The sequence below is a fragment of the Dendrobates tinctorius genome, unplaced genomic scaffold, assembly GCF_039654945.1.
Source record: "Dendrobates tinctorius isolate UK_male_01 unplaced genomic scaffold, ASM3965494v1 ptg000019l, whole genome shotgun sequence".
NCBI classification, from domain to species: Eukaryota; Metazoa; Chordata; class Amphibia; order Anura; family Dendrobatidae; genus Dendrobates; species Dendrobates tinctorius.
Genome location: NW_027361687.1, coordinates 52,361,585 through 52,382,618, shown reverse-complemented (window position 1 = coordinate 52,382,618; position 21,034 = coordinate 52,361,585). Strand labels below are relative to the sequence as shown.

Genomic DNA, 21,034 nt, shown 5'->3' with positions numbered 1-21,034 from the left:
GAATTGAGGTCTAGTGTGGAAATTTCGCACTAGACCTCAAGCAGCTTGGATTGTGTGTCTCTCCACTCTTCCTCCAGACTCTAGGACCTTGATTTCCAAGGTCTAGTGTGAAGTATCCACAATCAGTGATGGTTTGGGAGTCATGTCATTTGCTGGTGTAGGTCCACTGTGTTTCATCAAGACCAAAGTCTGCACAGCCGTCTACCAGGAAATTTTAGAGCACTTCATGCTTCCCTCTGCCGACAGGCTTTTTTGGAGATGGAAATTTCATTCTCCAGCAGGACTTGGCACCTGTCCACACTGCCAAAAGTACCAATACCTGGTGTAAAAACAACACTATCGATATGCTTGATTGGCCAGCAAACTCACCTGACCTTAACCCCATAGAGAATCTGTGGGGTATTGTCAAGAGGAAGATGAGAGACACCAGACCCAACAATGTAGACGAGCTGAAGGCTGCTATCAAAGCAACCTGGGCTTCCATAACACCTCAGCAGTGCCACATTCCATGCCACGCCGCATTGAAGTAATTGATGCAAAAGGAGCCCCGACAAGTATTGAGTGCATTTACTGAATATGCGTTTCAGTAGGTCAACATGTCGGATTTTAAAATAATTTTTCAAGCTGGTGTTATAAAGTATTCTAATTTACTGAGATAATGACTTTTGGGTTTTCATTGTCTGTAAGCCATAATCGTCAACATTAACGGAAATAAACACTTGAAATACATCACTCTGTTTGTAATGATTCTATATATGAGTTTCACTTTTTGTTTTGAAGAACTGAAATAAATTAACTTTTTGATGATATTATAATTTTGTGAGATGCACCTGTATTTCAGGTTGTCCACTACTTTTACATTGATGGCCTTTCCTTAGGTTAGGCCAACAATATCTAATCGGGTTGGTGTGCCACCTGGCGCCCCCGATCAGCTGTTCTTTATGTCAGTAGAGGCTGGAACTGCTCAGTTACAGAGCTGCACATCTCCGTCAACACATCATTGGCCGCCAGCCATTTAATGCACATCAGCCATCAATTCAAATCAGTAGGGGTGGATGTGCAGTACCCGGCCACAGCCACTATTCCATTGACTAAGCTGCGCTGTGCAGTTCCAAAACTGTGCAGTTCCAGCCACCACTGACATGGAGAACAACTGATCGGCGTGGACACCAGGTGTAAAATCCCCATCAGACATTGATGAAAGGATAGGCCATCAGTGTAAAAGTAGTGGACGTGGAAAATATATTTGGATAGGTGATAACTTGTTTTCACTGGACAATCCTTTTTAAGAAATGTAGATTTAAAGATGTTATGTTCCCTGAGGACATTTTGCTTAGGCTGAATTCACAATTCTGCTGATTTCCAGACAGCAGCGTATTGTGGGACACCAGGCAATGTCACATGTTTAACTGAGATCTAAATTGGGTCTTTTTCCAAGGGCAAGCAGCAGCATTTTGAAATCAGCGTGGAATAAAAAATGAAAAAAAAAAAACAACATAAAAAAGCTCTAAACCAGTACAAAAACAGCAAAGTAACATGCTGATTTTGTGAAAAGGCTGAGAAATGCTTTTGAAAGGCTTAGTGATAAGCAACACCAATATATTTTTCCATTTTATATCCCTGACTCTTCATTTTCAAAGATTCAATCAAGGTGATGTATATTCCCAATGACAAAGAGCACAAGTAACAGACAAAGTGATAAAACTGATCCATTTTCCGCTTTGCTGAATATATGTAATGTTCCCGGTTCTGGGTGAAAGTCTCTGGCATCTTCCAAGGCGTAGAAAGCTGAATCAGTTAAATTCGCATTTCCTGACACCATCAAGTCAAATACACAGGACTCAAAATACATGTCTTCTATGGCGAGTCTCTCCCGGCATAACAACCTGGCTCTCTCCATGCTCATAGAGTGAGTCCTAGTGATATCTTTAGTCCTAGAGATCTGTTGGTTGGATGGACAGCCACCTACACAAAGCTGCAAGTCCTGCTCTTCCTGGAAAGCTTGAGAGATCTCCTCTGCCATGCTTAAGGAAAATGACAGCTGCCTGCCCAGCTGGCGCACACGGATTGTGGTGCCTATGTAAGCAGCGTGGATCTCTATGTACTTCCCAGGTTCCTTCTCTTGAATGGTGAGGCTGCTGCCACCTGCTCTTCTGCCGCCATTGACAGAACCGTCATCGAAAGCCGCTGGAACGTGGCCCACTTCTGCCTGGTACACTTTTTGGTCAATGCACTGCTTCATGTTCTTGAAAATTATTGTTAGCTATGAAGACAAAACAATAAATCAAGCATTAAAGATTGTACTATAGTAAGACAGTGACTGTAAGTCACATGTTACCTCTGTATCTCTTGCTGTATTCAAACCTCTGTCCCATTAAAGTAGCTTTTCAATTAAAACTAAAAATTTGACTGTGGCAAATCAACTGGCTACACACCTAGCACACCTCTCATTATTGGTTTTGCTGTCAGCTTTACCTTCTAGCTTACTGTTTGCTTTGTGACAAACTGACCATTACAATCTTTGACTTCCCTATGGAAAAAGTCCTGAAGACATCTGAGACACACCAACCCCTGCTGTCGGTGGGTTTTATAAACAAAGTACTGACATCATCCACACTGATCAATAATTGGGCAGAGGAAGAGAAGCAATGTGTTTCAGAGTTTTAGACGTCCCATAATTCTCAATGTTAGGGAGACAGAGTCAACCATTTTATGAAAATGCAAAGGAACTGGAAAACAAAATGTGAGCACCAGGTGCATTGTCATATAAAGGCAAATTTTCACTTTTGACTTGAGAATCACTTTAAGCTGGCCTTATTTTAGCTATCTGTGCTGAATGCCTGTCCAGTCAAGAGCTGTCCCTTCCTTATTCCGCATACATATGTACACTCAGTTCAATGAGGAGACCGGCTGTCAGACAACTCTGGCTGTGGCTAATGTTTCATAGGAGCATGGTAAAATCTAGGTACCCAATTCTTCTTTCTTAGATTAGTTGGATTACCCCTCATAGGCATTAGATGGTGAGCTTACATTCATCTGGCTGGCATGTATGGACACTTTTTCTCTTGCTCCCTGGGCCATCACAAAAAATATCTGTCAAAGGTGTGTCAGGTGTGACAGTCATCCTGGATCTGGCTGTAGAAGGTCTTTGCATTTAGCTCTACAAGCACCTGCTTGATATTTGCATCTCTGTTATGGAGTGATATCCTTCTTCCTCTAGGACCCAACAGTTACCTTCACCTTCTGCTGCTAGCTCAATTTCCCTCTGTCTACTTGGAAGTGCTAGCAGTCGGCTAATGTCTTCATGGAGTTCCCTTGGAGGATTGCTGGCTTAATATATCAGTGGTCTTCTCAAGCTAAGTGTATCTCCTCGTTCGTCCATCCTCTCTGTCTTTAATTGTAGTGGTTCCTGACTAGACTAACCCCGTCCCCTCCCTATCCAGGGCCTATTGCTATGGTCAGGCAGGGATTCGGTTCCTGGTCGGTGATAGGTGCGAAACCTATTTAAGGATGTTTAGGACAGACAGGGTGTTACTAAATCTGCTTAGGGGTCTGTGAGGGACAAGGGAGACACCATTTTGATTTATTAATTTCAGGCCCAATATATTATCCAGACTTCTCCCTGTCCCCCTGCTCCTGAACTGTGGCCCCCACCCATGAGATAAACACACAAATGAACAGAACCTTTCCATATGACTTGAGAATTAGAAGCCACGTGTTAATTAATGCGAGGAGGAACAGATCTGGGACCACCTGCTTTCTTTTGTGCATGGCGGCCAGCTATCAATCAGCTATCAATGGAAGTGTGGCACCCCTGAGGGTTCAGTCACCACAGAGATACTGCACCTCCTCCTGTGGTATAGGATCCCACTCCCCAGGTAAGATGGTAACACCTGACCAGACTCCAGCACTTACATCCAGCACAGACACCTTAGAACAGCAGAGCACCCTGGCAGCTGCTTTGGTTCACGAAGGGTGCTGAGTGGTGGGTGGAGCTTAGATTACACTAGAAGGGAAAGCTGACAGGAAGTTAGTGCAGTTCCCCACAGGGGGAAGCAGAGAGAGGACCTCTCTCCAGTCAGAATCCCCATAGAGGGGGAGGAAGACAGTTTCCCCACTGGGAGAAGGAGGGAAAGGACGTAGTTGCAGCAGCCTCCTGTGAGCTGGAACTGCTGGCAAGGAAAGAGGAAGAAAAAAGGATCAGTTGTTCAGAAGGAAGATAGATAAGAACAGAACGTGAGGAGGAGAGAGACTGGGGACTAGGGCTAGAGCGGAGCCCTTTCCTAAGTTTAATGCACCAAGGTCGGGCGCCGGTATCTGAGGCTGTGTGTGATACTAATGATCCTACAGCAGAAACCGGGGGAATAGAAGTTGTGACCACTTTATTCCCACCAGACTCGAAGACACAGCAGCAACGTGTGTGAGCCGGGACATGATTGTAAGGAGTCCCCAAAGCAGGCTACAGTTGCCTGTCATGCAAGTGGAGTTATAAGTAACATCAAGAAGGAGGAACTTGAGTGTAATTCAGAACTCCAAGTACTTCAGATTAGCACTAGAAAGGAGACGTTCAGAAAAGGCACATTTGGAAGGGAGTGCTGGAAGGGTGTATTCCATCTGCCTGGGAGTTGGCTGAGCCCCTGACCTGGAGAGCACAGTATGGAAGCGGGCTCCTGTCTATGCCAGAAACGTGAGTAAAGTATCAGAACTGCATTCAGCTGTGTCATTGCCTTCTTTCTGCACCAACCTGCTCAGCACTGCTACATCTCTGTGCCTAACACTACATAACCAACATCAACATCTACTACCACTGCCCTGGGACTACAGCTCTGCCTGTGGAGAGCTACTACATCTTTGCTGCACCACACCATCTATCCCAGAGGATCTGCACTGCAGCGCTGGTCACTTCTGACCAGATACCACAGGTGGCGTCATGAACTACCTACATATAAACTTTATTCAATTCCACCTATTCTACATGGACACCCAGGGCCACGGACCGGGTCACCACCACCGTGACATTTCCCCTTTAAGACACCGGCCCTGTACCGAGTAATCCCACAGCCCTGGGGGGGTGCTCCAGAAGCCTTAAACGGAGCAGCATGAACACAAAGAGATGAATTATGAGAGTACCGTGAATCTCAGGGTTAAGTCCAATATACCACCAGATTCCTGGAAGCCCTCTGCACACACACGTGTGTCTCATCGTTCTCTAGCTGTCCCAGATACTGCGCTATCGAGACTGGCTCTCTAGAACCATTTAGCCGACCTAAGTTTGGATTCTCCATATCGGTGCGGCCCCAACAAACCTGTTGAGATGTCAGTCATCCCGTTTGGACCTCCCCCTAGGAAGTTATGACCCATCCTAGATATTGGGAATTATTTCAGCTAGGAGGTCAGGGGAGGAGATTTCAATTTGGCACCGAGGGATGGTGGCAAATATGGGAGGGGGCGAGCTAAGGGATAAAAACTAGCTACATGCATTTAGCCAGGGTTATTGTTCTGTCACATAAGCCGCATCACTTACACGTGGAGACGGACCAGAAACTAAGAAAGTACCTGTGCACTCAAGTGCTTTCCTGGATTCACATGTTATAAGGAACAGTAACTTGAAACATACAGCTAACTGCGATCCCATACCTGTACCCTACCTTTATATGTACTTATACTTCTGGCTGTAATCTCTGTATATTACTCTGTATATATTTGTATTATCCAGTTCGCCTTTCGGCAATTAAAATATCAATTAATTTTGGGCTGCTTTTTTACCTCAAATCCTGATTTCCCACGTCCGTGAGTCCGGCTAGTACTTATATGCTACCTGGGGTTGGTTTCTGACCTAATATGAGCTTGTTAACAGACCGGGCTTATATCTAATGAGGAACTGGTGGCAGCATACCGTTCTGGTGTTATTGGGGGATCCTGGCAGTGAAGGACTGTAGGTTTATATATATATTCCCGGCCTGGGATTGGTGATATATATACCGCCTTCACAGCACAGCGCTCCGATAACCAGTATGTAACAGGGCAGCCTCTCCAGCCATTACTTAGCGTAAGTGTGTGGCGCCCCTGAGGCTTCAGTCGCCACAGAGGTACTGCACCTTCTCCTAAGGTGTGGTACCCCACCATCCAGGTAGGGTGGGAACTCCCTTTCACATTCCAACACCTGCACCCCACACACAGGATAGTTCAGCAGGGACCCATCCATGATTTATGCTGGAAAGGTCATAGGGTGCCTTTTGTGGTCCCTGGCTTCGTAACACGGGAGGTGCTGGGGAGGCGGGTGGAGTTAGATATAAAAGAGAGGGAAGGTGTAGGATTTGAAGTCTGACAGGAGGTCAGTCTTGGGTGAGTCCCAGAGAAGGAAGTCACTCAGACAGGAGTGAGGATCCCTGGAAGAGGGATGGAGGAAGGAGTGCTGCAGCTGCCTCAGTGACCTGAGCCAACTGGCACGGGAAAGGAACAGAAGGAAGGAGACCTAGACTGGAGACTACAGATTCCATAAGAGAGATAGAACAGATCGGAACGAAGGAGAATAGAAGGACGGTGGGAAGCAGGTTGAGAAAGAGAGTGAACCCTTCCAGTCCAGAGCGCAAAGGCCGGGGCCCGGTCTCCGAGGTTGATTGGATCTTTATGTCCGGCACCAGACACCGGAGGAGTAGTGAGCCACTAATGCCTTACTCCCATCATAGACTTGGGACACAACAGCAACTGGATAGTGAGCCGGGACGCAGAAATGAGTCCCCAAAGCAGGCTACAGCTGTCTGTCATACAAGTAGAGACTAGGAACACCTAGAGAAAGGCATTCCAGGGTAACTAAGTACTGGAGTGCTTCGCACCTAAAGGCGCATTGGAGGAGTCTTTCAGTAAGGTACATATCGGCGGAGTGTGGAGGGGAGAATCCTATCCTGCCTAGAGGTTGGCTGGGGTCCTGACCTGAAGAACACATTGCGGAGACAGGCATTTGTGTGAACTGCAAACAGTGAGTAAAGCTTTGGAACCGCATACTCTGGTGTCCTCCAGTTATTCCAGCACCGCTACACCTGGGTACCAGCCTCTATACCATTCTGCGCCTCTCCTCATCCATTGCACCTACACTGCCCTGGGACAACAGCTCCACCGGTGGGGAGCTATACCATCTTTGCTGCACCACACCATCAGTCCCAGCGGATCTGCATGCAGCGTTGGCTCAACATCTTACTTGCCAAACACCACGGGTGGCGTCATGAACTATTCTAATAAACTTTAACACCATTAACATCACCGCCATTGATATTGGGCGCCCAGGGCCACGGACCGGGTCACCGCTGCTGTGACACACATTCTTCCTGATACCGGCCCGGTACCGAGTACCCCACTGCCCTGGGTGTGAGGGGCGACCAAAGTGCACTTCCCTGACTGACCTGAGGTTAAGGGGGCGCCAGAGAGCTGTGACTGTGTTAGCTCCGTCACAGATTGGTGACGGCGGAGGGATATCTGTACCCCTAGTGCTCCTAGTGTTTGGGCTTCCTTCTCCCTTTACCTGTTGTTGCAACGTACATCTCCCTCACTCAGCGTGACATTAACGCCAGCCATACACCTTTATGAAAGAAAGAAAACTGACTTGTTTTTGTGTGTGTGTGCATTTTTTTCGGTGTGTGTTTTTTTTCTTTTCCGGGCAGCTGCAGAGGTTGTCACTAGAGTTGAGCGAAACGGGTTGAAAAATTTCAAAAGTCGCCGACTTTTGGCAAAGTCGGGTTTCATGAAACGAAACCCGACCCTAGGATGAGGTCGGCCACGAGGTCGGCGACTTACGCGCCAAAGTCGCGTTTCAAAAGTTTGTTTTGCGCTCTTTTTCAGCCAATCAGGATCCACGGACACTGTGGGCAACGTGATGACATAGGCACGGGTCACCACCATCTTTCAGAAGGGCATGCAAGTGCTTGGCTTGCTTTGGTGGGCGTCACAGGGGGTATAAAAGGGCGTGCACGCCGACCGCCATCTTACTTCTGCCGATCTCAGAATAGGGAGAGGTTGCTGCTGATTCTGTAGGGAGAGCGTTAGGCAGGGAAGAAGACAAAAAAACTGCTTCTGATGCTAGCGATTTGGCCTGCACAACACACCAGTCACTGTGTGTGCAGTGCAAGGGGAGGCTATATTGTGGTGTATCAGTGGTGTTGGTTGTTGGGCTGCCTTTTAAGGCTTCCTGACAGGCTGGAATTGCTGTTTACCCACTGCTCTGCAAACTGCTTTTTTAAAAGCAATCCAATCTCCCTTATCCTCTAGTCACTTTTGTCACAGCTGTGCCATCGAGCCTGTGACATAGCGCTCAGATATCAGTGGGCCTCACACAATCCAAAAGTGTCTAGTGTCCACAAGTGTCTGCAGAAATTCAAAATCTCCCTTATCCTCTAGTCACTTTGGTCACAGCTGTGCCATCGAGCCTGTCACATAGCGCTCAGATATTCATTGGGCCTCACACAATCCAAAAGTGTCCAGTGTCCACTAGTGTGAGAAGAAATTCAAAATTTCTCTTATCCTCTAGTCACTTTGCTCACAGCAGTGCCATCGAGCCTGTCACATAGCGCTCAGATATTCATTGGGCCTCACACAATCCAAAAGTGTCCAGTGTCCACTAGTGTGAGAAGAAATTCAAAATCTCACTTATCCTCTAGTCACTTTGCTCACAGCAGTGCCATCGAGCCTGTCACATAGCGCTCAGATATTCATTGGGCCTCACACAATCCAAAAGTGTCCAGTGTCCACTAGTGTGAGAAGAAATTCAAAATCTCCCCTGTCCTATAGACAGCTTGTGCCTTGTTTTACATTACTATATAGTTTGTTGGATTTTGTCTACATTTTTACCAAAAATGAGGAAGGCTGGTGGAAGAGGCCGTGGAATTGGGCGGGGGTTGCCAGCTGGTAATGATGGTGTTGGTGGTGGATCTGATGGTAGTGGCAAGAGCAAAATAGGACCGAATGCAGGAGGTGTTGAGCCTGCGTCATCGTCTGGCTCCATAAGGCTTCGAAGGCTTAGTTTTCTAGGAGTTGGCAAACTGCTTTTAAAGCCAGAGCATCAGGAAAAAGTTTTGTCTTACATTGCTGACTCAGCCTCCAGCTCTATCGCCTCCTCTTCTTCAGTTGTAAAAAGTAAAAGCACCGAGTCGTCATTGGAGGCTCATGTTCATGAACCACACCTTTCCTTGTGTCCTTCACCCCAACCAAGATTGAAGGATGACGCAGGCCATACTACTGATTACTCCATGGAGCTGTTTTCACATACCATGCCTGGATTATCAAGTGAAATGGTGAATTACCCAGGCCAAGATGAATCTGACATGGAGTGCACTGATGCACAGCCGCTGATGGATGATTCTGCTGGTACATTCACTCAGAGCACTACATTGTCCTCGCAGTGTACAGAGCCAGATTCTGACCCTGATGAGACTCAGGTGCCCCTTCCCGCACACTATACCACCATACACGGTGACACAGAGGAAGGTGCACATGACATTGAAGAGGAGGTGATGGATGACCCAGTTGTTGACCCAGATTGGCATCCATTGGGGGAAGAGGGTGCTGCTTCCAATAGCTCAGATGAGGAGCATCCACAGCAGACATCGACATCGCAACAGCTGTTATCCGGCAGGCCCGGAGCACTCCAAAGACAGGTTCCAAAAATCAAAAGAGTTGCTGGACAGCTTGTCCAGAGGGTCAAAACATCACAGCGTGCTAGGCCGCAAAATGTCTGCCAAAGTAGGAAGAGTGCAGTGTGGCACTTTTTTGAACAAAATCCTCATGATCAGGCCAAGGTTATCTGTAAGAAGTGCGCAAAGACCTTTAGCCGAGGGAAAAATCTAAAAAATTTGAATACCAGTTGCATGCTTAGACATTTAACCAGCATGCACTTGCAAGCGTGGACACAACACCAAACCTCAAGTGCCACATGTGCAACTGATCACAACGAAGGTAGTCAGCAACGCTACATTGTTTCCCCCACTGTAAGCCCACCGGTTAGCACAGCAGCAAATGTTGAGGTGTCGTTGCAAGGCCACAGCAGTCAGGGAATCCCACTGTTATATCAACGAAAGACTGATTCTAGGCCATCACCATCACCAGAACACCAACTCCATCACCATCATCAACCCTCTCTCAGTCCGCCCTGTCCACCGCTACTTCCACCATATGCAGCTCTCAAGTCCAGCTCACCCTCCCAGACACTATGAGTAGGTCAAGAAAGTACTCAGTCTCTCATCCGCGTACACTGGGTTTGAACGCCCACATTGCCAAACTAATCTCGTTTGAGATGATGCCCTTTCGGTTGGTGGAAAGCGCAGCTTTCCGCGAACTCATGGCCTATGCAGTACCACGCTATGACCTACCCAGTCGCCACTTCTTCTCTCGCAAAGCCATCCCAGCCCTCCACCATCATGTTAAAGACCGCATTGTCCATGCACTCAAGCAGTCAGTGAGCGGAAAGGTGCACCTCACAACTGATGCATGGTCCAGTCGCCATGGCCAGGGCCATTACGTGTCCATCACTGCGCACTGGGTTAATGTGGTGGATGCAGGGTCCACAGGGGACAGCGGTGGTGGGACAGTGCTGCCTAGCCCACGGTATAGTAAACAGTTGGCTGTAGACGTTCGACCCTCCTCCTCCTCCTCCTCCTCCTCCTCCAGAAGCGAAAGCTCGTCCACAGAGCGCAGTCGTACGAGCACTCCATCTGCAGCTGCCACTGTTGCACACGAGGTGTCCCCCTATCGAGCAGCTAGTGGAAAGCGTCAGCAGGCTGTGTTGCAGATGATGTGTTTGGGCGACAGACACACCGCCGAGGTGCTGGCCGAGTACTTTCAGCGACAAACTGAGTCATGGCTGGGCAGTGTACATCTTGAGGCAGGCAAGGTAGTTAGTGATAACGGCCGTAATTTTGTGGCAGCCATAGCCCTTTCAAAACTCAGACACATACCGTGCTTGGCTCACACCTTGAACCTGGTGGTGCAGTGCTTCCTCAAAAATTATCCGGAGTTAACAGCCCTGCTCCAGAAGGTGCGAAGACTGTGCGCGCACATCCGCCGGTCGCCTGTACACTCCGTTCGTATGCAGAAGCTGCAGCGATTGCTCCACCTTCCCAACCACCGCCTCATTATCGACATTGCAACAAGGTGGAACTCCACCCTGCACATGGTGGAGCGGCTGTGCGAGCAGAGGCAGGCCATAATGCATTTGTGGGAGGATACACGGCCAGGCACTTTAAGAGCAGACATGGAGTTGACCGGTGTGCAGTGGTCGAAGCTGAAAGACCTCTGTAAAGTCCTTCAGTGTTTTGAGGAATGCACACGGCTGGTAAGTGCAGACGACGCCATCCTAAGCATGAGCATCCCACTTATGTGTCTGCTCATGCAAACTTTGACGCACCTTAAGGAGCAGGCTTCTGCAGCCAATGTTGATGAGGAGGAAGAGGAGGAGGGAATCCTTGATGACATTCAGCCATTGTCTGCTCAGGGACCTCTCCTGGACGAGGTGGAGGAAGAAGAGGAGGAGGAGGAGGAGGATGATGGGGATGATTACTTAGGGGAGGAGGATGCATCTCGTGGGGCAAGTGAAAATGTTGGGGTGGAAAGGTCTGGTACAGGGTTTGTGCGTGACTGGAGGGATGTGGATTTGCCAGAAAGTGCTCCTCCAACCAGCACTCGCAGTGCATCATTGACACCGGGAGCATTGGCCCACATGTCAGATTATGCCTTGCAGATCCTAAAAAGGGACCCCCGCATTGCCAAAATGATGAACGATGACGACTACTGGTTGGCCAGCATCCTGGATCCACGCTATAAAGGCAAATTACAAAACATCATGCCACAGGAGAACCTTGACCCTATATTGGCTAATAAACAAGCAACTCTGGTAAATCGGTTGCTTGAGGCATTCCCAGCACACAGCAGCGGTGATGGTTCTCACACGAGCCGTACGGGCAGGGTCAGCTTGGCAGAGGTGTTCGTGGTGCACACAGCAGAAGTGGCGTTGGAGACAGGGGTTTCATGACAATGTTGTGGACTGATTTTTCAAGTACCGCTCACACAACTGGTAATACTGCATCGATGGAAAGTGACAGGAGACAGCAGTTGTCAACTATGGTTACAAACTACTTTTCCTCCCATATCGATGTTCTCCCACACAGGTCATTCCCCTTTGACTATTGGGCCGCTAAACTGGACACCTGGCCTGAATTGGCACAATATGCCTTACAGGAGCTCGCTTACCCAGCTGCAAGTGTGCTATCGGAAAGAGTCTTCAGTGCAGCTGGATCAATCCTGACAGAAAAAAGGACCCGTCTGTCAACCCAAAATGTGGATGATCTAACCTTCATTAAAATGAACCACGCATGGGTTTCCAAGGATTTTGTCCCACCTTCCCCTGATGACACATAGGGTGACAGAAAAATGGCTTGCTTTGGTCCACCTCTTCCTGGGACTTGACCTATTTCACCTTTTGCATCAGCTGAATGTCCAACATCAACATATGCCACTTTCTAAAACTCCCTAACTGTGCTGCCTCCCCCCCCCATGGCCGGGGTCACCACCTAGCGCACGACACCGTGCGAGTGCCGTTGCCCTGGACAGGTGGGTAGGCCGACTCTTGGGCGCGGGCACTGGCACAGGGTCCCTCATAGTGCAATCAAGTGTCTCTGACGGTGGTGGTGCACACCCGCCGTCAGACACACCGCCGTACTATGAGGGGCCCAGTGCCAGTACCGACGCCCACGAGTGGGCCCCCCTTGCTTGGGCAGGGCCCCAGCATTTGCAATCTTTACCTCTCCCTGCTCCTCCGCTGTGTAGTCTGGGCCGTCAAATCCATACTGGGCCTGACACCGTTTGAGCCTGCCTCCTGATGTATAGACATATATTTTGAATGTGTACGCTATCCATACATGTTATCTGGGGATACGGAACCCTTTCTCACCTTTGTGCAATCACGTGCAATCCATACTGGGCCTGACACCGTCTGAGCATGCCTCCTGATGTATAGACATATATTTTGAATGTGTACGCTATCCATACATGTTATCTGGGGATACGGAACCCTTTCTCACCTTTGTGCAATCACGTGCAATCCATACTGGGCCTGACACCGTCTGAGCCTGCCTCCTGATGTATAGACATATATTTTGAATGTGTACGCTATCCATACATGTTATCTGGGGATACGGAACCCTTTCTCACCTTTGTGCAATCACGTGCAATCCATACTGGGCCTGACACCGTCTGAGCCTGCCTCCTGATGTATAGACATATATTTTGAATGTGTACGCTATCCATACATGTTATCTGGGGATACGGAACCCTTTCTCACCTTTGTGCAATCACGTGCAATCCATACTGGGCCTGACACCGTCTGAGCCTGCCTCCTGATGTATAGACATATATTTTGAATGTGTACGCTATCCATACATGTTATCTGGGGATACGGAACCCTTTCTCACCTTTGTGCAATCACGTGCAATCCATACTGGGCCTGACCGTCTGAGCCTGCCTCCTGATGTATAGACATATATTTTGAATGTGTACACTATGCTATCCATACATGTTATCTGGGGATACGGAACCCTTTCTCACCTTTGTGCAATCACGTGCAATCCATACTGGGCCTGACACCGTCTGAGCCTGCCTCCTGATGTATAGACATATATTTTGAATGTGTACGCTATCCATACATGTTATCCGGGGATACGGTACCCTTTCTCACCTTTGTGCAATCACGTGTAATCCATACTGGGCCTGAGAACAGATGGCGAGCTGTTAAGCAAGCTACAGCACCTGTGGTTTGCACACGTAAGTTTTTCATTTTTTCAGGAATGACGGTTAGGCCTAATTCCGGAACTGCGGTTGACCTGCACTTACTGGGAAATCATCGTTCGCGGGTAATAATTGTAATCACAGATCCCCATCACTAACGTTGTTCAGCGGGTTATCTGCACCTGTAAGCGACAAACGCTGGCCTTTTCAGTGTAGCGCACATGCAGCCACGGACATGTAAGGGCATGACACACCAGTTATTGGCCAATCTCATGTGCCAGAGCCTCACGTGTCCCTCTAGTAAGCCAGACTCGGACCGCGGGGCATGACGGAGTCTCGTTCGTTAACGGAATTAAGCTTGCAATGTGTGCATCTGTTCTGTAGCTTGCATGGTTGAGGTTTCCCAGGTGGAGTCGAATTAAACCGTAGGCTCCACTCCTGGTGGTGCCCTTCTGGACATTCCTTTAAGGTTCAGCTTTGCAACCATACTGCCCACGTAAAACAAACACTTTGCCTTCATGAACGCTGTTTGGAGGGTCATGACTCATGGGAATAACGCCGCCCAATCAGTTAACCTGCTAGAGAGATCCTTCGTTGCTCCCAAGCATGACATCACACTCCCTAGGAGGAAGGTAATGCCACTGTGGCGACTGTACTCCTGGGGCCACACAAGTGCACTGATGCCCAGCCACTGCTCGATGAATCTGCTGGTAAATTGACCCAGACCACTACATTCCCCTCGCACGCTACACGGCCTGAATCTGACCCTGATGAAACTCAGGTTACCCTTCCCATATACAGTTCCATCTTACACGGTGACAAAGAGGAAGCTGCAGATGAAAGTGCAGGTTCGGACCACCCGCCATCAGACACACCACCGTACTATCAGGGGCCCTGTGCCAGTGCCGTCGCCAACGAGTGGGCCCCCCCTGCTTGCTCAGGATCACAGCACTTGCAAGGTTGAAATACTGTGCAGTGAGATGGAAGATGGGAACGACGAGGAGTACAGACTAGTACAGGGATTCCCTAGCGAGGAGACTTATTTGATTGTTTTCAATGTTGGGACAGCAATTTTTGGGGAGCACTATACTCTGGAGAATGATAGATGGGGCCCACCATACACTGGAACATTCCAAAGGTGGACATCAGACACTAGAGCAGCATTTACAGGGCCCATTATACACTAGAGCATTAGAAATGGGGCCCATTATGTTTGGAGCATTATTTGGGCCCATAAGACAGTGGAGCTTCATCCATGGGGACCAACATATACTGTAGCATTATGTGGAACTCATCATATACTGTTTCAAACATTATATGGGACCAATGATTCTGTATGGACAAATAGATGGGCCTTGTCATGAGATGTAAAAAGTGAAGTATTTTTCATTGTACTATACCGCTATTTCTCTGCCGTATCGGAGCATGATGAGTTGTGGTATGTGTTAAAGGGGCGCTCTTTCGCCCAGGGCACATGAAAACCTGGAGCCAGCCCTCCCCCCCACAACTTTAGCCAAATTACCCCCATTTTTCAGTGCGTAACTTGTATTATGAAGTTAATTAAGGTTGACAAGCTTAAGTAAGAAGAATTGATGCTTTTGGCATTCAAATGGGCACTGTTGGTGTGTTTCCTGTCCTCCTCTCACTGCCGACTTTTATTCCCCATTGACTTACATTGGGTTTCGTGTTTCGGGACGACCCCGACTTTTCCCTATAATCGGACGATCTTGCTCGACCCGACTTTTGGAAAAGTCGGGTTTCACGAAACGAAACGCGACCCTAAAAAACCAAAAGTCGCTCAACTCTAGTTGTCACTGCAGGTGACTGACTTTTTCGATCAGAGGTTCAGCAGCAATGACAGCAGCTGCAGAATCCTACTATGGGGGACTCTGCGGGTAGGCCAGTCCAGCTTGAACCCAAAATTGCCCTCCCGGACAGGTTTTCAGGAGGTTGGGACTAGTTTTTGTATTTAAAGAAGCATTTTAAACTTCGTCCTTACTCCTCTGGATCCCCTCACTGCTGCAAGGGATTCCTCAATCCTGGGCTTATTCTTTGCCACAGGGATCTATTTGTCTCGAGTCCATAGAAGGGTTTTTCAGGGCTTTAGCCCTTATCTATGATGATCCTGACCATATTTCCTTGGCTGAATCCAGGCTGCTCCCTTCAGCAGGGGGATAGCTCTGAGTTCCGCAGGTGGGCAACCGATACCAAATGGAATGACCCATCTCTTAGAAGCCAATTTTGTCAAGGTATTACTAAAAGGTTAAAAGATGCGCTGGCAGTGAATGAAACCCCAGAGTCATTGGAGGCTGCCATGTCATTGGCTATACGGGTGAATAGATGCCTGCAGGATAGATGGGTAAGACCACCTTCTCCTGAGCCCTCTTTCTGGGGACAATAACCCTGTTCCGAGGGGATGGTCCGAAGGTGAACCTATACTTGTGGAGTTAGAGGAACCATGCAGTTAGGAGGTGCCTCCGCGTCGTATGTCTCCCCTGACATTCGCAAGAAAAAGGGCATGTGTATTTTTTTTGTAGGAGGAAGGGACACTTTATTGGGGCCTGTCCTTTGATTCCTAAAGAAAGAGGCTCGATTAACCTTTGGAGTCTGGAGTTTGATAATCAAGAGGTATGTTCGTCGTCAACCTGTAATTCTCGTTTTTTCCTGACAGCAGAGGTGATGCTAGAGAGCAGGACTGAGAGAATTTCTGTGTTTGTAGACAGTGGAGCTGGACTTAGCATGGTTGATCCTGAGTTTGCTAGAACTCATGGGTTTGCTTGCTCCACATTAGCTAAGTCCATTCCTATTTTCGCCATCAACTCAGCACCACTTGCAGAGAAAGCTTTGACGCAGATTGTACATAACATAAGATTGATAATGGGGTCTTTTCATTATGAGGTAATTCCTTGTTATGTCCTGGAGGATCTCCTCACTCCAATTATACTGGGATTACCCTAGTTGGTGAAACATAATCAGATTGTGGTTTGGCAATCCAGAGAAATTGTGGAGTGGGGAGATTACCGTCATGATAACTGCCAAAACATTTATCTTTCAGCAGTATCTATGGGGACCGTACCTGAGTTTTTGTCTGGCTTTGAGGACATAATTTCTGAGAATGGGTGTCAGGATTTGCCCTACCATTGTGCATATGACTGTGATATTAACCTGACTACCGGAGCTAAACTACCCAGGTCCAGACTGTACAATCTTCGCCCGTGGCGGCAGGTTCTTTTTCGTGAAAAAGAAAGATGGCAGTCTCCATCTCTATTTAGATTTCCCTGAATTTAATCTAATTACTATCCAAGATCCATATCCTCTTCCTCTGATTCTTGATTTATTCAACCAGGTTGTGAGAGCTAATGTTTTCTCCAAGCTAGATTTAAGGGTGGCTTATAACCTGGTTAGAATCAAGGAAGGATATCAATGGAAAACGGCGTTCAATACCATTGAGGGACATTTCGAGAGTCTAGTTATGCCTTTCGGTCTCACCAATGCATCGGCGGTGTTCCAGCATTTCATAATTGATATTTTCCATCATTTGGTGGGGAGGTTTGTGGTGGTCTATTTGGATGACATTTTGGTTTATTCACCTGATTTGGAGACACATCGGGGGCATGTGAGACAGGTGCTTCAGATATTAAGGGATAACAAGCTTTATGCCAAACTAGAGAAATGTGTTTTTGACGTCCAGCAGGTGCCATTTTTTGGGGTACCTGTTGTCATCTTCAGGTTTTCAGATGGTTTTGGAGAAGGTTTGTGCTGTACTCAATTGGGATCGTATCGAGAATCTGAAGGCATTACAGCGTTTTCTGGGTTTTGCTAATTTTTGGCGAAAGTTTATTCAAAATTAATTGTGAAACCCCTCACTGACATGACAAAGAAAGGGTCTGATTTTTCTAAATGGTCTGAGGTGGGAGTTGGGGCTGTGTTGTCTCAGAGTCTGTCTACGGGTAAATAGCATCCGTGAGCCTTCTTTTCCAAAAAATTATCCTCGGCAGAGAGAAATTATGGGTAATAGAGAGCATTTAGCAATTAAATTGGTGTTCGAGGAATGGCAAAATTGGTTAGAGGGGGCAGTCCATCCTATTACTGTTATCTCAGACCACAAGAACCTGTCATATTGTCAATCGGCTAAACATCTTAACCCTAGACAAGCTAGGTGGTCTCTGTTCTTTATCTCAGACCACAAGAACCTGTCATATTGTCAATCGGCTAAACATCTTAACCCTAGACAAGCTAGGTGGTCTCTGTTCTTTACTAGATTCAATTTTGTGGTCACTTTCCGTCCAGGAGTTAAAAACACCAAGGCGGATGCTTTGTCCCTGGTGGTGGTGACAATGTGGACACTGCCCCAATTTTGCAGAAGGGGGTAGTCCTCTCAGCCTTATACCCTGACCTAGAGGGTGAGGTGTTGGAGGCTCAGGGGGACACCCCTGCCTCTTGCCCTTCAGGGAGGTTATTTGTACCGTCTGATTTGCTCTATAAAGTAATTAGGGATCACCATAACTCAGTACTTGCTAGTCATCCAGGTCGTAAGGCAGCCGCGGACCTCCTTTCTCGTTGTTTATGGTGGCCGGGATTGCATCGGGATGTGGTTGATCAGTTGTCTGCTTGCAGTGTTTGCGCATGTTTTAAAGTATCACATGCCTGCCCATCTGGTCCTCTTCTTCCACTACCCATTCCTAGCAGATCATTGACACACTTGTCCATGGATTTTCTTACTGACCTACTGGTGTCGGCAGGCAAGACTGTCGTTTTGGATAGGTTCAGTAGAATTGTTATTGGCACTTCTGAATGTCAGGACTCTTTCACAGGTTATTGTTAATGAGATTGTGAAGCTTCATAGAATCATAGAATCGTAGAGTTGGAAGGGACCTCCTGGGCCATTTGGTCCAACCCCCTGCTCAAAGCAGGATTCGCTAAATCATCCCAGTCAGATGTCTGTCCAGCCTCTGTTTGAAGACTTCCATTGAAGGAGAACTCACCACATCTCGTGGCAGCCTGTTCCACTCATTGATCACTCTAACTGTCAAAAAGTTTTTTCTAATATCTAATCTGTGTCTCCTCCCATTCAGTTTCATCCCATTGCTTCTAGTCTTTCCTTGTGCAAATGAGAATAAAGTTGATCCTTCTACAATGTGACAGCCCTTGAGATATTTGTAGACAGCTATTAAGTCTCCTCTCAGTCTTCTCTTTTGCAAACTAAACATTCCCAAATCCTGCAACCTTTCCTCATAAGACAGGGTTTGCAGACCGGTCACCATTCTGGTCGCTCTTTTCTGAACTTGCTCCAGTTTGTTGATGTCTTTTTTAAAATGTGGTGCCCAAAACTGGACACAATATTCCAGATGAGGTCTGACCAAAGAGGAGTAGAGGGAAATAATGACTTCACGTGATCTAGACTGTATGCTTCTGTTAATACATCCTAGAATTGCATTTGCCTTTTTTGCTGCTGCATCACACTGTTGACTCATATTCAGTCTGTGATCTATTAGTATACCCAAGTCTTTTTCACATGTGCTGTCACTTAGCCCTATTCCTCCCATTCTATATATGCTTTTTTCATTTTTATTGCCCAGATGTAGTACTTTGCATTTCTCCCTGTTAAAAACCATTCTGTTAGTTGCTGCCCACTTCTCCAGTTTATTTAAATCTTTTTGGATCCTCTCTCTCTCTTCTCTAGTATTAGCTATCCCTCCTAGCTTTGTGTCATCAGCAAATTTAATCAGTTTACCCTCAATTCCTTCATCTAAATCGTTGATAAAGATGTTGAACAATACAGGGCCCAGGACAGAGCCCTGTGGTACCCCACTTGAGACATTCTTCCAACTGGATGTGCAGCCATTTACGACCACTCTTTGGGTCCGATCACTAAGCCAGTTATGAATCCACCTAACAGTTGCCTTGTCCATTCCATACTTAGTCATTTTTTCAATAAGGATTGTATGAGAGACTTTGTCAAATGCTTTGCTGAAGTCAAGATATACTATATCTACAGCATTTCCTTGATCCACCCAATCAGTGATACCGTCATAGAAGGAAATTAAGTTAGTCTGACATGACTTATTAGTTACAAACCCATGCTGACTCTGTTTAATCACTTCATTCTTATCCAGGTATTGACATACATGTTGTTTAATAATTTGTTCAAAGATCTTTCCTGGTATAGAAGTCAGACTCACCGGCCTATAGTTGCCTGGGTCCACCTTCTTCCCCTTTTTGAAGATAGGAACAACATTTGCTCTTCTCCAGTCTTCTGGGACTTCTCCTGTTCTCCAAGAATTTTCAAAGATTATGGAGAGGGGTTCAAAAATTTCTTCTGCTATCTCCTTCAGTACTCTGGGGTGTAATTCATGTGGACCTGGAGACTTGAATTCATTTAGGTTAGCTAAGTGTTTCCTCACTATCTTTCTGTTTCTGTTCCCTCTAATGTGGTGTCAGATCGGCGGACCCAATTTGTTTCTAAGTTCTTTAAAGCGTTCTGTACTCGACTGGGGGTGCAGCTGTCCTTTTCCTCTGCTTTCCATCCTCAGTCGAATGGACAGACTGAGCCTACTAATCAGAGTTTGTAGACTTACCTGAGGTGTTTTGTCTCTGAAAACCAGAAGGATTGGGCATCTTGCTTACCGTTGGGCGAGTTTGCTATTGATAATCATCGCCAAGAGTCTACCGGCAGGTCACCATTCATTGGTGCATACGGTTTCCATACAGTTTGGTACTTTTAGTGGGGGAGGGTCTTTGGGAGTCCCTGAGGAGGAACGTTTTGCTTCATTGCTCTCTTCTGGTGGGGGGGCTTCAGAGTAATTTGAAGATCATGGGAGACTGGAACAAACATATGACTGACAGGAAATGCTCCCCAGGTCCAGACCTAAGCGTGAATGACTTTGTGTGGTTGTCTACCAGGAATAACAAGTTGAAGGTCCCTTCCTGGAAACTGGGACCTAGATTTATTGGCCCCTATAAAATAACCGCTGTCATTAACCCTGCAGCTTTTCATCTTGAGTTACCCCAGGCTCTTATAATTCACAATGTGCTCCACAGGTCTCTGCTCAAGAAGTATGTTGAACCTCTTGAGTCCTGCCCCCTGCCACCACCACAATCATTGTTGATGGTAATTTGTAGTTCCATATTTCGAGAATTGTTGATTCTCGTCTTCAGCATCGTTCACTGCAGTACTTGGTGCACTGGAGGGGTTATGGAGAGGATGTGGGTTTTAGCATCAGAGGTGAATGCCCCTAGACTGTTTCATTCGTTCCATGCCCCTCAT

At 47.2% G+C, this 21,034-nt stretch overlaps 1 protein-coding gene across 1 annotated transcript in view; it reads right to left on the bottom strand.

The window, feature by feature from the left end:
* Window positions 1–1,600: 1,600 nt before the first annotated feature.
* HJV (hemojuvelin BMP co-receptor) overlaps window positions 1,601–21,034 on the bottom strand; it is a 48,240-nt gene continuing 28,806 nt past the window's right edge. The window contains exon 4 of the mRNA XM_073567037.1: window positions 1,601–2,263. Within this exon, the coding sequence (XP_073423138.1) occupies window positions 1,643–2,263 (621 nt within the window). The 3' untranslated portion in view covers window positions 1,601–1,642. The remainder of the gene's footprint in view (window positions 2,264–21,034) is intronic.